At 45.2% G+C, this 13755-nt stretch overlaps 1 protein-coding gene across 3 annotated transcripts in view; it reads left to right on the top strand.

The window, feature by feature from the left end:
* The window catches only part of NCOR1 (nuclear receptor corepressor 1), a 242871-nt gene that overhangs the window by 174713 nt on the left and 54403 nt on the right, over positions 1-13755 (top strand). For all 3 annotated transcript variants that reach the window (XM_015558355.1, XM_015558356.1, XM_015558357.1), the window contains exon 22: positions 10499-10694. In XM_015558355.1, the coding sequence (XP_015413841.1) occupies positions 10499-10694 (196 nt within the window). The remainder of the gene's footprint in view (positions 1-10498; positions 10695-13755) is intronic.

A 13755-nucleotide genomic window follows, 5' to 3' on the forward strand; every position in this document is an offset into this window, starting at 1 on the left:
TCTACACTAATAAAAGAGAAACATGGTAATTGGCGTATGACCGCTACCCTTTCCATTGGCTAATCAGCAAGATATGCAAATTAGTCAACAGCCAAGATGGCGGCTAATTTGCATATATCAGCCCCAAGCCTCAGACTAAGGCTTTAGGCTGGGGCCTGGGCGGAGCCATCCAGCAATCATTGATGGCGGCAGCGATGGGGAACCAGTGGCGGCAGCGGCAGGAAGCTGGGGCCGGTCCAGCCAGGGAGCCTTGATGGCAGTTGCAGCGGGGAACCGGGGCGGAGCTAGCCAGCGATTGGTGGCGGGGAGCTGGGGTGCCCCAGTCCAGGCCTAAAGCCTTGGCCAGAGGCTTTAGGCTTGGGCCAGGGAGGAGCCAGCCAGAGATCATTGATGGTGGGGAGCATGGGGAGGGTCCGGCCCAGGCCTAACATCTCAGCCAGAGGCTTTAGGCTTGGACTGGGGCGGAGCCAGCCAGCGATCATGAGCCAGTGATAGTTGATGGCAGAGGCAGCTGCAGGGAGCTGGGCGTGCCTCAAGCCCAGGCCTAAACCCTCGGCCTGAGGCTTTAGGCCAGGCCCGGGGCGGAGCCAGCCAGTGATCATTGATGGGAGAGGTGGCGGTGGGGAGCTGGGGGTGCCCAGGTCCAGGCCTAAAGCCTCGGCCTGAGGCGTTAGGCCTGGGCCAGGGAGGAGCCAGCCAGCGATAGTTGATGGCGGGGGCTGCAGGGAGCTGGGGGTGCCCCGGCCTAGGCCTAAACCCTCAGCCTGAGGTGTTAGGCCTGGGTCAGGGAGGAGCCAGCCAGAGATCATTGATGGTGGGGAGCATGGGGAGGGTCCGGCCCAGGCCTAACATCTCAGCCAGAGGCTTTAGGCTTGGACCGGGGCAGAGCCAGCCAGCGATCCTTGATGGCAGTGGCAGCAGCTGTGGGGAGCTGGGGGTGCCCTGGCCCAGGCCTAAAACCTCGGCCTGAGGCTTTAGATTTGGGCCGGGGAGGAGCCAGTCAGCTATCATTGAGCCAGCAATCATTGATGGCAGCCCAGGCCTAACACCTCAGCCTGAGGCTTTAAGCTTGGGCCAAGGAGGAGCCAGCCAGCCATCGTTGATCGTTGATGGTGGCAGCGGTGGGGAGCTGGGGGTGACCCGACCCAGGGCTAATAACTCGCCAGAGGCTTTAGGCCCGGGCAGGGGCCATACCGGCAATTGGTGTGAACTACAGAGGAAACACCTTTTCTGACTGCTGATTGGCTAAGCTCCCTGTATGCCACTGGTAATATTCTTAGTAACTTGGGTAATGAGAGTCCAAATAGGTGATCTAGGGTTTTTTTACTACACTCCTGGAGAAAAAAAGGAAGGTCTGCTGCTGGAGGGTTAAGAAATGTCATATCCTGCCCTAGCAGGTTTGGCTCAGTGGGTAATACCTTGGCCTGCTGATGTTTTGCCTAATTTTATCATAGGAAGGAAGGAAGGAATGAAGGAAGGAAGGAAGGAAGGAAGGAAGGAAGGAAGGAAGGAAGGAAAGAAGGAAAGAAGGAAGGAAGGAAGGAAGGAAGGAAGGAAGGAAGGAAGGAAGGAAGAATGGATGGAAGGATGGATTTTTTCATGGTAAAGGGACTGGAGTCCGTGTTGATGAAAACATCTTGTTGGCTGCAACAGTGCGGTGATGGGGCTGCGGCCTTCCCCTGATCAGCCTGGTTGACTCCCACAAAGGGAGGCCAGACTGTGGCTTAGGCCCACTCCCCAAGGGGAGCAGGGAGCAGGTAGTAGGACATCCCCTAGGACTCCCAGTATGTGATAGAGGGCAAGCTGGGCTGAGGGACCCCCAACCCCTCGCCAGTGCACAAATTTTTGTGCACCGGGCCTCTAGTAGATAATAATAGGAGAATAAACTGTTTCGTTTACTCACAAATGTAAATCTGATTTTGCCCCACCCTGTATATTATTGAATGGTTAGGGAGAATTGATATGTTAATGAATTAGTTGTGTGAGTTGAAGAGATTGATTTGTTAAGGATGACTACCAGTGTCTGGCTGAAGCTGCTGAGGTTCAGTTTTCTAAAATGGAGATCACTGTAGGAGAAGCATTGAGTTTAGAAAATGAAAAGTTCAGTTTTGCATATAGGTTTTGAGGTGCTTTGAGATATCCAAGTGGAGTTGTTAGGCAATTTTTCTAAGTGTAGACTTTGGAGAAAAATGTCTTAGAAATAGAAATTTATGAGTTGTTAACATATAGATGACTTTTAAATGCACTAAAGAGGATATCATTACGTGGTGAGAGTGTAACTGAAAAAACACAGGTTCAGCTGCCTGCCACCACCAAAGCCAAACTCGTGAGGCATGTACTGGTGCAAAAGGAAAGAGGTTTCATTCAGGTCCCATTTGACCTAGAAGACCTGGGAGAATGGTGAATTCCCGTCTCAAAGACAATCTCTCTTCCTGTTCAAGCCCACCATTATTATAGGGATAGGGAGAGGGGAGGTCTTTATTTTTTCCCCCATTCAGTTATCTTGCTAGCCTTAGGTGCACTTGGGGCCCTATCTATTCATCTTTCTAGCTGTTGGAGTGCACTCAATGTAAGAACCTCCTCTGCTGCCATCTTGGCCAATGGTAGAGACTCCCTGATGCTCAAACTGTCTGTCTGTGGTAACACCTTCCCCTTCAAAACTCTCGACCCTTGTAATCTTACAAGGGTAAATAGGTGAAGGTCTCATCTTCTGTAGTTTCTTCCTGCATAATCTTACCTATCTGTGGATCCAGAGAGTCTTACTATCTACTAAAAGAAGGGGGGCGGGGTCAGTAATAGAGGGAAGCTTTATATGAGGAAAAAGGATTACTGTCTGCAGACGGCATATGCGGTGTAGAGGATAGCACTGTGAACAAGCAAAGCTGGTATTCTTGTTTCAAGAGCCAGTGTTGCCGATGGGCTACCAAAGTGAGACCTGTTTGGCAGAAAAAATGATCAAAGGTTCAGTGAGGGGTATGCCTAGTTGTGCAGTGGAATTGTCATGAAATCAGAGACTGGAGAGACTAAGGGGTCAGTATTATCTAATCCTGAGTGGGGCTTTGGGTGGCACACCCAACAGCAGGATAAGTTCGCCAAGGAAGCCACTTTCTGGGAAATGCAAAGGTGTCATCAGTCTAAGCCTGGGCATAGAGTAGAGCAATTGTAAAAAAAAATAGTAAAAGGAAAAGTGATATTGTCACTTAGCTTTGGGAGGCGCTGTTCCTCCCTGAAAGCGGAATTTTAAATCTCTTTCAGGATTGCAGGTCCAGCTTTCCCTTGCAGTATCAACAGCAATAGCCAGATCTGAGTCCTCTCCAGGCAGCACCTGCTTTACTCGTGAGGGGTGGATCCAAGGCTTGATTCCCAGGAGCTTTAGGGAAGAGTGTGTTGTCAGCAGGATTATCACAGGGACTGGCCCATTGCTCGGCTAACTGCTGTTCAGGATGCGTCTTTCAGGTTTTTAGTAAGACTCCCGGCTGGAATGGATGTAAGGGCTCGCCAGATGGGTAGATAGACCCGCAGTCAGCCAACTTGTGCAAAATTGTTAGTGTTTGCCCTGGATGTTGTACATATTATTTGATGTTTGATTGCTGTTCTAAGTCTAAAGGAGGTGCTCCTAAAACGGAAATTTGGAAGGGTCTCCCATAAACTGTTTCAAAAGGGCTTAATTTAAGCCCCACTTCAGAGTGCTAATCTAATCTGGAGCAAGGCAACAGGGAGTATCTAGTTGCATCTCAAATGTGTTTCCTGGCATATTTCATCAGGATCTTCTTTATTGTATGGTTCATTTTCTTTTTTCTTTTTTTTTCCAAGTTTTTATTTATTGATTGATTTAGAGATAGGGAAACATCAATTTGTTGTTCCACTTATTTAGGTAATCATTGGTTAAGTCTTGTATGTACCCTGATCAGGGATCGAACCCACAACCATGGCATATCAGGGTGATGCTCTAACCATGCCGGGGCTTGTGTGGCTTATTTTCTTAGTCTTCCCCGTAGATGGCATCTCCAAGATGCATGTAGTTTCCATTGAGTCTGCAGTGCCTGTCCTATCTCCTGGGAGATTTCTGAAGTAAACAACAGTTCAGTGATACTTTGAATGCTGTAAGGAAGTTGAAACCTAGGGATTATTTCTTTGAGTTTTGCTTCCTCATTTGCCTTCTCAGTTCTAGTGGGGTATTCCTCTACCCATTCTGTAGGATGTCAGAGGTTGCTGCTAGTGCCCAGAGGCATGGCAGCCATGTTGTCATGTGATCTAGTTTCTTTGATAAATAGGCCATGGGTTGAGGGTTATTTCCCCAGGTCTGGGTTAGTACCCCAAGTCCAATTTCTTGCCTTTCATGAATGTATTATTTGAAAGGTTTTGTAAATTGGGCAGTCCTAATGCAGGAGCTGAAACTAGTTTTTCCTTTAAAGTGTCAAATACTACCTGAGAGTTTCTTGTTCATTTAAGAGGTTCTGAGTGTATTCTACAATTCTTTCGCTATACAGTTATTTCGCCATAGGGCCAAAGTTCAGAATAAAAATTAAGCAAAACTGTAATCCCTAAGAATCCATGAAGCTGCCTCCATTTCTGTGGAGTTTTTATTGTAGCAGTGGCTTATTTTCAATTTGCCAGTTTTTATTGTAGCAGTGGCTTGTTTTCAATTTGCCATCAAACTCCTAGTGCCCTGTTCCACTTGGAATCCAAGGATCCACCTCCTGTGTGCAGATCTGGGCCTTGTAAAGTGATACTCCATGTCCTCTTTTTGCCAGATGATTTAGGACTTGATGGTATTGAGCAACAGTCTTTGTAAGTATTGCTAGCTATTAGTAAGTCATCCACATATTGTTGAAGAACTCCCAATTTCAATTGAATATCCCTTAAATACCATGCTACTATTTCCCCAGTGTGGTCAGGGAATCCTTAAATCCTTACAGCAACACAGTCCAACAGTATTGGAGCATGGCTTTAATTTGTGGGTCCTGCCATTCAAAGGCAAATAATAGTTGAGCCTGTTCATCTATTGAGATGCAGAAAAAACATTCTTCAAGTCTAGGACTGAAAACTACTTGCTGTCCCCAGGCACTGAGGTCAACAAAGTATAAGGGCTGGGCACCATAAGATGAGTGTCCTGGACAATATCATTTATGGCCCTGAGATCCTTACTTTGTACAGAGTAAGACTTTTTGACTGGAAAAATGGGAGTGTTATAGGGAGACTAGCATGGCTGAATTAATTATGATTTTAAGAATTTCTGCAGCCCTGACTGATTTGGCTCAGTGGATAGAGCGTCGGTCTGGGGACTGAAGGGTCCCAGGTTTGATTCCAGTCAGGGGCGCATGCCCAGGTTGTGGGCTTGGTCTCCAGTAGGGGGCATGCAGGAGGCAGCCGATCAATGATTCTCTCTCATCATTGATGTTTCTATCCCTCTCTTTCTCTCCATTCCTCTCTGGAAAAAAAAAAAATTCCGCAATAATGCTTGAATTCCCTGTATAGCTTCCTTTTTAAGGTGGTATTGTTTCTCCCATGGAATCCATGCTCCTTTTAGGTTAATTTTACAGGTTGGATATTAACTGCCCTACTTAGGGTTCTGTCGGCCCAAAGGCTCAGTCAACCTGCTCGTGGATCTCGGGTGGGAAGAGTCACCTTCGTCTCCTTCCAGTATTACCTGGAGCTGGAGAGCATGTTCTGATGGGACTCCCATACATAATTGCTACTTCTCAGGTGAAAAGTTATTTGTGCATGCAATTTACAAACTAAATCTCAGCCCAACAACCAATGGGGCAGTCTGGCATGTAGAGAAAACTATGCGTAAGCTTTTAATCCCCAAGCTGGCATTCTGGAGGTTGAAAGAACGCCTGTTTTTGTAATGTCCGGTCACTCCAGTAACCAACACCACAGCTGAATTTTTCTTGGTTAGTTTCCCGTATCTACAAGGAAGTCAATTAGCTTGTTCCCTGGGGCTCCTGTGGGGAAATAATAATAGGTCAGGAGGTGTCTAGGGGAGCCCTTGGTCCTCCAGATTCGTCATTCCTTTCTAACATTTCTTGGCAAGGGTTTCCATCCTTTTTGTTTTTCTTTTGGGGTTCCAAGGCAGTGCTTTCTCCAATGGCCTTTTTGCAATAGGCACATTAATTGGCACCTTGTGGGTCTTTCCCTTTTCTTTTCGGATCCCACCTCTCCTGGTTTCCCGCACTGTTTCTAAGAAAACAGTGGCCTGCTTCAGTGTCCTTGTTTCCTGGGCATGGTAAGCTTGAAAGTCTCTGTCCACCAGCTGGGAGGGATTCATTCCTAACACCCCATCTAAATGTTTGAGCTTCCTTCTGATCTGAAGGCACTTTGCCCAATAAAAGTCACATTTATCATCCGGACATTTTCTGGGTCAGCATCCGAGTGCTTTTGATAGGCCTGATAGATCCTTTCTAAAAATTCAGAAGGATCTGCATTTGGTCTCTGTTAAACAGTGCATATCACATTCAGGCCCTTTTGTCCAGGCACCCCTTTCTTAAGCCTGTCCTATATGCACTTTCTATAATGTTCTAGCGAGGCTAGGTCCTTGCTGTTCAGGTCCCAGTTGGACTCTGTCAAGGGATTCACCCTGGCTGGGTGGGGGATCCCATTGAGATTCTCCTATGGAGGCGATGAGCTTCTCCATTAGCCTTATTTATAACCAGTCACCTTTCGTCAGTTAGGATGTTAAGGAGAGCCTAGCCATCTGCCCAGTGGCCTGCCTCATTGTCCTTGTTTCCCGGGCATGGTAAGATTGAAAGGCTCTGTCCACCAGCTGGGAGGGATTCATTCCCAACACCCTGTCTAAATGTTTGAGCTTCCTTCTGATCTGCAGGCACTTTGCCCAATAAAAGTCACATTTATCATCCAGACATTTGGGTGGTGAATGGCAAAAGTGGAGGTGATAAATATGCCATTTTCTGAGGATCCTCCCTGTATGAGGTGTTGGAATTCTTCCAGTTCATTAAATCCAAAGTAGAAATGGAGTGTGGGCCTAAAGGAAGCCAGCAGGTGGGCCTTTCTGGTTTATTCTGCTTATATGGTGTTGCCTCAAAGGGAATTGTCCTGCTCCGGGTAGGGATGCTCCCTGGCCAAATTGGGTGCCCTACCAGGTCATTGAGGGGAGACCATTCCTTCATCATACGGGGTGGGGCTGCCCCCCCCCTCTGGCCCTATCTCAGGGGCATCAGCAGCAGGGGTGATGGTGGGGGAAGTCCTCCTGCTGCTAACCCTGGGTCCCTCGGTGGCTGGGCGTTAGAGACTCATTTCCTCATTCTCCTTGTCTTCTTGTGTCTTTCTGTTGGAGGGGGTTTTGGAGCCAGTTCCCTTCTCTGTATCATTAAGTTGTTCCCTTTCTTTGCCGAATCTGTATCCTATAAAAATATGGACACCTGGACATAAGGGATTTCATTTCATTTCCCTAACCATTGGCAAAATAATTCCAACTGTATGATGGAGTAGTAATTTAGGGAACCTATTTTTCCCCTGTAGTATAAAGTATACTAGATATAGCAGTTAATAATGCAGATTTGTTTCAATAGATGGAGTTACACATATGTTGATATATATGCAATTTAATATGTATCCTATTTTGTTGTATTGATAAGCTTCAAAACTTCATATGTTAAATTTTCTGAAGGTGTTGACATCATAGATATTTTTACGCTTAAAAATGTCGAATTTCGTGCCAAAAAAAGACCATTTGCAGGAAGTTTTAATTCATTATTTTGAAGAAAAGTGCTGATGAAATACTTCGGGAAGCTTATGGTAAACATGCTCCATCTCAAGATATTTGTGAACGCTGCTTTAAAAGTGATGATTTCGATGTGAAAGACAAAGAACGTCCAGGTCAACCGAATGTTCTTTGAAAAGTGGATTTGTTTTGAGAATCCCAAACGTGCAAAATCATGGGTTGATCCAGGTCAACCATCAACAGCAACTGCAAGGCCACATTGATTCAACAAGAAAACCACAACTGATCAATATGGACAACAAATAATCAATTTCAACCACGCTTTGATCGTGAATGACCAGAATGTTCCAGATTACATGGCAAAGTAATTTTGCTTCATGATGATGCACTATCACACACTTCAAAACCAGTAAAGACATGTGAAAAGTTCTTGCCTGGGAAGTATTAACACACCCACCGTATTCACCAGACCTTGCTCCTTCAGATGACCACTTGTTCCGATCGATGGCACACACACTTTCTGAGCAGCACTTCAAAACATACAAAGATGTGGAAAATTGGATCTCTGAATGGTGTGCCGCAAAACAAGACAAGTTCTATTGGGATGGTATCCACAAATTACCTGAAAGATGGGGGAAATGTGTAGCTAGTGATGGACATCACTTTGAGTAAAGAAGCACTTTTGATGTTTCTCTTGAAATTATCATGTTTTCTTTGATTACAAAATCCACATTATTTTTTTTTAATCCACATTATTAATCAGTACACCTAGTACATAGGCCAAGTAGCGTTACAGTAGAAAACCAATTCCTTCTTAGTCACTAGACCATAGCTGTACAAGGACCAATCTTCTAAAATTCGGGCCAGTGGGCTCCCTTCAGGAGTTGAAACAGAACACCCAGCAGCACAAAAGTACAAACCCAAAACCATAACCATAGCAAGACCCCAGACAAAGTGAGAACATATAAACAAAAATTGGATCCATAATTCCATTATTCCAAATGAGTTCTCACAAGCACCTCTTAATGTCTTATCTCCTGCCAGCTGGTACCACAGCAGTGCTAGCAGGACCCAAGTGGCATGAAGCCCAAGCGACAGGGGTAGCCTGCCAACAGGTACCGCAAATGATCCTAACAGGACCCAAGCGACACAAAGCCCGAGCAGCATGAAGCCTGCGTGGCAGGGATAGAGGATCCCTGGTGTGCAGTCTTGGGGTTCTTCTCCCCAAAAACCCGTTTCCTTTCACCAGCGAAGCATTTCAGGTGGCTGACACCTAGAGAAGGAGTGCAGGCAAATTCCCTGGGACAAGCTCTTGGCAGCTGCCCGGAAGTCCCCACAGTCCCACTGTCCCTGGGCCAGCCTGCCACAGACTGCTGGGACCCCACCCGAGTCCACCAGGACTTGCTGAGCTCCATGCTATTCCCAGCGGAGTCCTCAAAAAGTAACTCAACAAAAACAAAAACGGAGGTTTGGCTGCCTACTGCAATGAAAGCCAAACTTGTGAGGCAGGTGCTAGAGCAAAAGGAAAGAGGTTTTACTCGGCAGGGTTGCTCAGTTGGTTGAGTGGAGTCCTATCTATATACATAAAAACCTAAGCGACCATCGCAACCGAAATAACTGAACAGATGACCGAACAGGCTGTGTGGGGTGACCAGGCCGAAAGTGGGGGTTAGTGAGGGATGACCAAATGACTGAGCAGCAGGCTGTGTGGGGCGAACAGGCCAGCAGGGGTTTAGTGAGCCACACCCAAGCGACTGAACAGAGGGCTGCGTGGGGCGACCACGCCGACAGGGGGGCAGTTGGGGGCGACCAGGCTGGCGGGGGTGAGGGGACAGTTGTGTGTGACCAGGCTGGCAGGGGGCAGGGGCGAGAATTGGATCGGGCCTAAACCGGCATTTGGACAACCCCCAAGGGGTCCCGGATTAGAGAGAGTGCAGGCTGGGCTGAGTGGATCCCCCAACCCCCGTGCACGAATCTCGTGTACCGGGCCTCTAGTATATCATAAAGATTGTGGGTTTGGTTCCTGGTTAGGGCACATAGCTAGGTTTTGGGTTCAATCCCCAGTTGGGGCATGGCACATACAGGAGGCAGCTGATGGATATTTTTCAAATCAGTGTTTCCCTCTCTCTCCCTTCCTCTCTCAAAATCAATAAAAACATATCCTCAGGTGAGGATTTAAAAAAAAAAGGAAAGAAGTTTTATTTAGGTGCCATACAACCTGGAAGAACAGTGGACTCCCTGTCTCTAAGATCATCTCTCTTTCTTCCTGCTCAAGCCTCTGTTCTTATAGGAATAGGGAGCGGGAGGGCTTTTTTTTCTCTCTCCATTCATCTTCCTAGCTTTTGGCACATTGGGGCCTTTCCATTCATATATCTATCTTTATGGCCTGCTGGGGCCCTGCCTGTTCATCTTTCTAGTGTTTGGCCCCTCAGTGTAAGAACTTCCTCCTGTTGCCATCTTGGCCAACTGGGGAAGACTCCCCTGTACTCCTACTGACTGTGGTAAAAAGAGGACATTGAGAGGAGGGGTAAGGACGCAGGGCAGAGCTACCAAGGATTTGACCATCATAAGTTAGAAGCAGACAGGGTGTTTTAATTTCTAATTTGATTTATCTTATTACAGCTTTTGTGATTTATATTGTGTTCATTTCTGAAAGTAACTATTTAGCATTTCAATCATTATACTTGAAGATTATTTCAATTAAAACATGGTAAAATCACTTTGACCAGTAACATCACAGAAATAAGCATTAGTTGCAACAGATGGTAATTATTATGTTGGTCATGGCATATTTAATTTTTTTTCTTCCTGTAGGTGTCCTGCACCCCATGTAATATGCCAATTGGAACCCAAGTGAGTGGCTATGCCCTCTACCAGCGACACATTAAAGCGATGCATGAGTCAGCACTCCTGGAAGAGCAGCGACAGAGGCAGGAACAGATTGATTTGGAATGTAGAAGTTCCACAAGTCCCTGTGGCACCTCCAAGAGTCCGAAAAGAGAGTGGGAAGGTAGGTAGAGCTTTCATCACAAAACTTGCCTGAAAGGAAACAAAGCCATACACAAAGGTAGTGGCCTTTGTGCTTTGTAATTTACTAGCATATTAATTGATACATTATACTTTTTCTGAGCAGATGAATTGACTTTAGTGAAATTATTAAGTAATGTTAGTATTATTGAATTTTCTGATATTTATATGTATAAAAGCCATGCTTTATGCTCTTCATCTGAGTTTTCAAAGAATGAATCTTGTCCTCCAAACCAATCACAGTTGACAGGGTAATACTCTAATTCTCTGAAACTTTGTGTAGTGTATAGAACCGGTCAGACCCTGACTTAACCCTCACCCCAGCATTACCAGTAGTGTGGCCATGGCCAAATCCCTTAACCTTTTTGAGCTTTAGTTCTTCTTTGTGAAGTACAAATTTTCTATCTACCTTGATGGGATTATAACCTGTAAGAAAGAAAGAACATTAATCCCAACCCACATGGCTCAGTGGTTGAGCATCAACCTATGAACCTTGAGGTCATGGTTTGATTCCCGGTCAGTGCACATACCTGGGTTGTGTGCTCGATTTCCACTGTGCGGTGTGCAGGAGGCAGCCCATCAGTGATTCTCTCTCATCACTGATGTTTTTCTCTCTCTCCCTCTTCCTTCTTCTTTGAAATCAATAAAAATATATTTTAAAAAATGAATGAATATTCAGTATGGTTTTATAACACATGCTCAGCTATATTTTATATATAACATGTAATGTAATGTAATATAATATTGCATAGTAATATATTATGTATATATATATAAAAGGCTAATATGCTAAGTGTCCAACTGTCTGACCGGTCGCTATGACACACACTGACCACCAGGGGGCAGACACTAAACACAGGAACTGCCGTGATGTGCACTGGCCATTTACAGAGAAACAGCACCACAGACCTGGCATCTGCAAAGCAACACTTGAATTCCCCCAAGTGGGACACAGGCCCCGCCACCACCCTGAAGCGACAGCCCACCAAATTGCAACCGATGCTGCTGAGACCCCATCCTGGGCTCAGAAACAGTGGCTGTGGGCGCTGGGTAATGACGCCACATATCAATGCCTGTCTTCCTTTCCCTAGCGACTAGCCTCCTTGGAGTTTCTTCAGCCCAGGAACACGACTTGCTTTGTAGCCAGGTGGAAACATTTTACACTTTAACCAAATGTCTGTGAAGCATTTTTCCATGCCTCATCTCATTTGATCCTCACAGAAGTCTTGGAGTAGGTAGATAGGAGATAAGTATATTCTACATCTATAAAAGGCTAAGTTGACTTGTGCATGCGCAATACATATAAAGCTCTTACTGGTGCCAATTGCACACGTGTGTTTCCATCTGTCATTGTCGATCGTGAATTTGGTTGACACTTCCCAGCACTTTTGGCGAAAGACAGGAAGAGCACAATCGCGCTCCCCAGCACTCTAGGGGTTAGTTTTAAATAGGAGATTATTAGTGTTTAAATGTAAACCTTATGCAAGTAAAAATGTGAGCCAGAGTATTATACCCACCAAGGCTGGGTATGTAAAGATGCTAAACAAATATTTCTTGAATGAAGGTAAAAACATTGATAAGTTGGGCTTTTACTATATTGTATCTAGAAAATTCTTAAACTCTAATTCAGTAATTGATATAATGTGTCAATAATTACTCAGTAATTATATTGAAGGAATTAATTAAATGAACCGCAAAGTATAAATGGATTGAGAAGAGCCTAAGAGCATTTCAATTATGAGAAAATCTGTCATGATAATGATAAATTATCCTATCTAATAAAGAGGGAATATGCTAATTGACCCTTACTCCATAGCAAAGATGGTGGTACCCACAGCCAATAAGGAGGGAATATGCTAATTGACCGCCACACCCTCAAAGATAGCGGCATCCTCAGCCACAAAATGGCAGTGCCCAGTTCCCTCAGCCCCACCGGGGTGGCAGGCGTGCAGCAAGGTTGGGCCCACCGCTGCTCCGCACGCCTGCCTCTGGAGTCCCCTGTCCCATCAGCCCCCCAGCCACTCAGAGCCGGTCCAAGGCGCAGGCAAGCCTCAGATGGCGGCTGCCCAGCTGCCCAGGGCTGCCCAAGGCTCAGGTAACCAGGGCTGGCTGAGGCTTGCACTGCCGGCAGTGGCAGCAACAAAGGTGTGATGGGGGTGTTGCCTTCCCCTAGTCGCTGGGTTGCCTCCCACCCCTGAGGGCTCCCGGACTATGAGAGGGGCCAGGCCGGGCTGAGGAACCTTCCCCTCCAGTGCATAAATTTTCATGTGCTGGGCCTCTAGTATAGAAGAATTTAAAAGTTTGTTGATCTACTTCTTCCATAAATGATTTAGAATAAATTTTGTGAGGAAGAATTAAAACCTAGAAAATAATGACATTCAAATGGTATTTGCTGAATTCATGCTAAAGTTTAACATTGTTCAGTTAATAATATCTGAATCATTCTAATATATATATGTAATTTAGGACCTCAGTATTTTTTCTTGATCTACTTTACAAAATAGGTTATATTAGGAGATGAAAGACTGAACCAGCTTATAGAGCCCCAAATTCTGAGATTCCAAACTGTGAACTGCATTTCACTGTGGTCAGTATACCTTTTAATCCATGGGATTTAGACTCGAATGATATCCTAATTTTTAATCAGAATGCAGTGATCTTATATTCTTGATTAATATGACACCAAGATGTTTATGAATATGACACAAATTAGGTTCAAGGTGATGCTCTACAAACTGGGATGGTTGATTATATTTTATCCCAAGATTAAGTTTTGTTTTTATTAATCTACCTGATATGTTCATTCAGTAATTTATTTAACAAGTGCCTGAAGTCTCTCCTGCATTTATAGCTATCCTTCAGTTCAGTGTAAAGGATAATCTTCCAAATAACATTTATATATTTACAATTCAATTGCATGTTTCTGGAATGTGTGACACAAATGTTTTTAATGCAACATCATAAAGTAGTTTATAGAATGTTAAATACAGTGAGAATGTGATGTATGTATAAACCATCACTGGTTGTATAAAACAGGCTGGTAC

The sequence above is a fragment of the Myotis davidii genome, unplaced genomic scaffold, assembly GCF_000327345.1.
Source record: "Myotis davidii unplaced genomic scaffold, ASM32734v1 scaffold129, whole genome shotgun sequence".
Classification (NCBI taxonomy): domain Eukaryota; kingdom Metazoa; phylum Chordata; class Mammalia; order Chiroptera; family Vespertilionidae; genus Myotis; species Myotis davidii.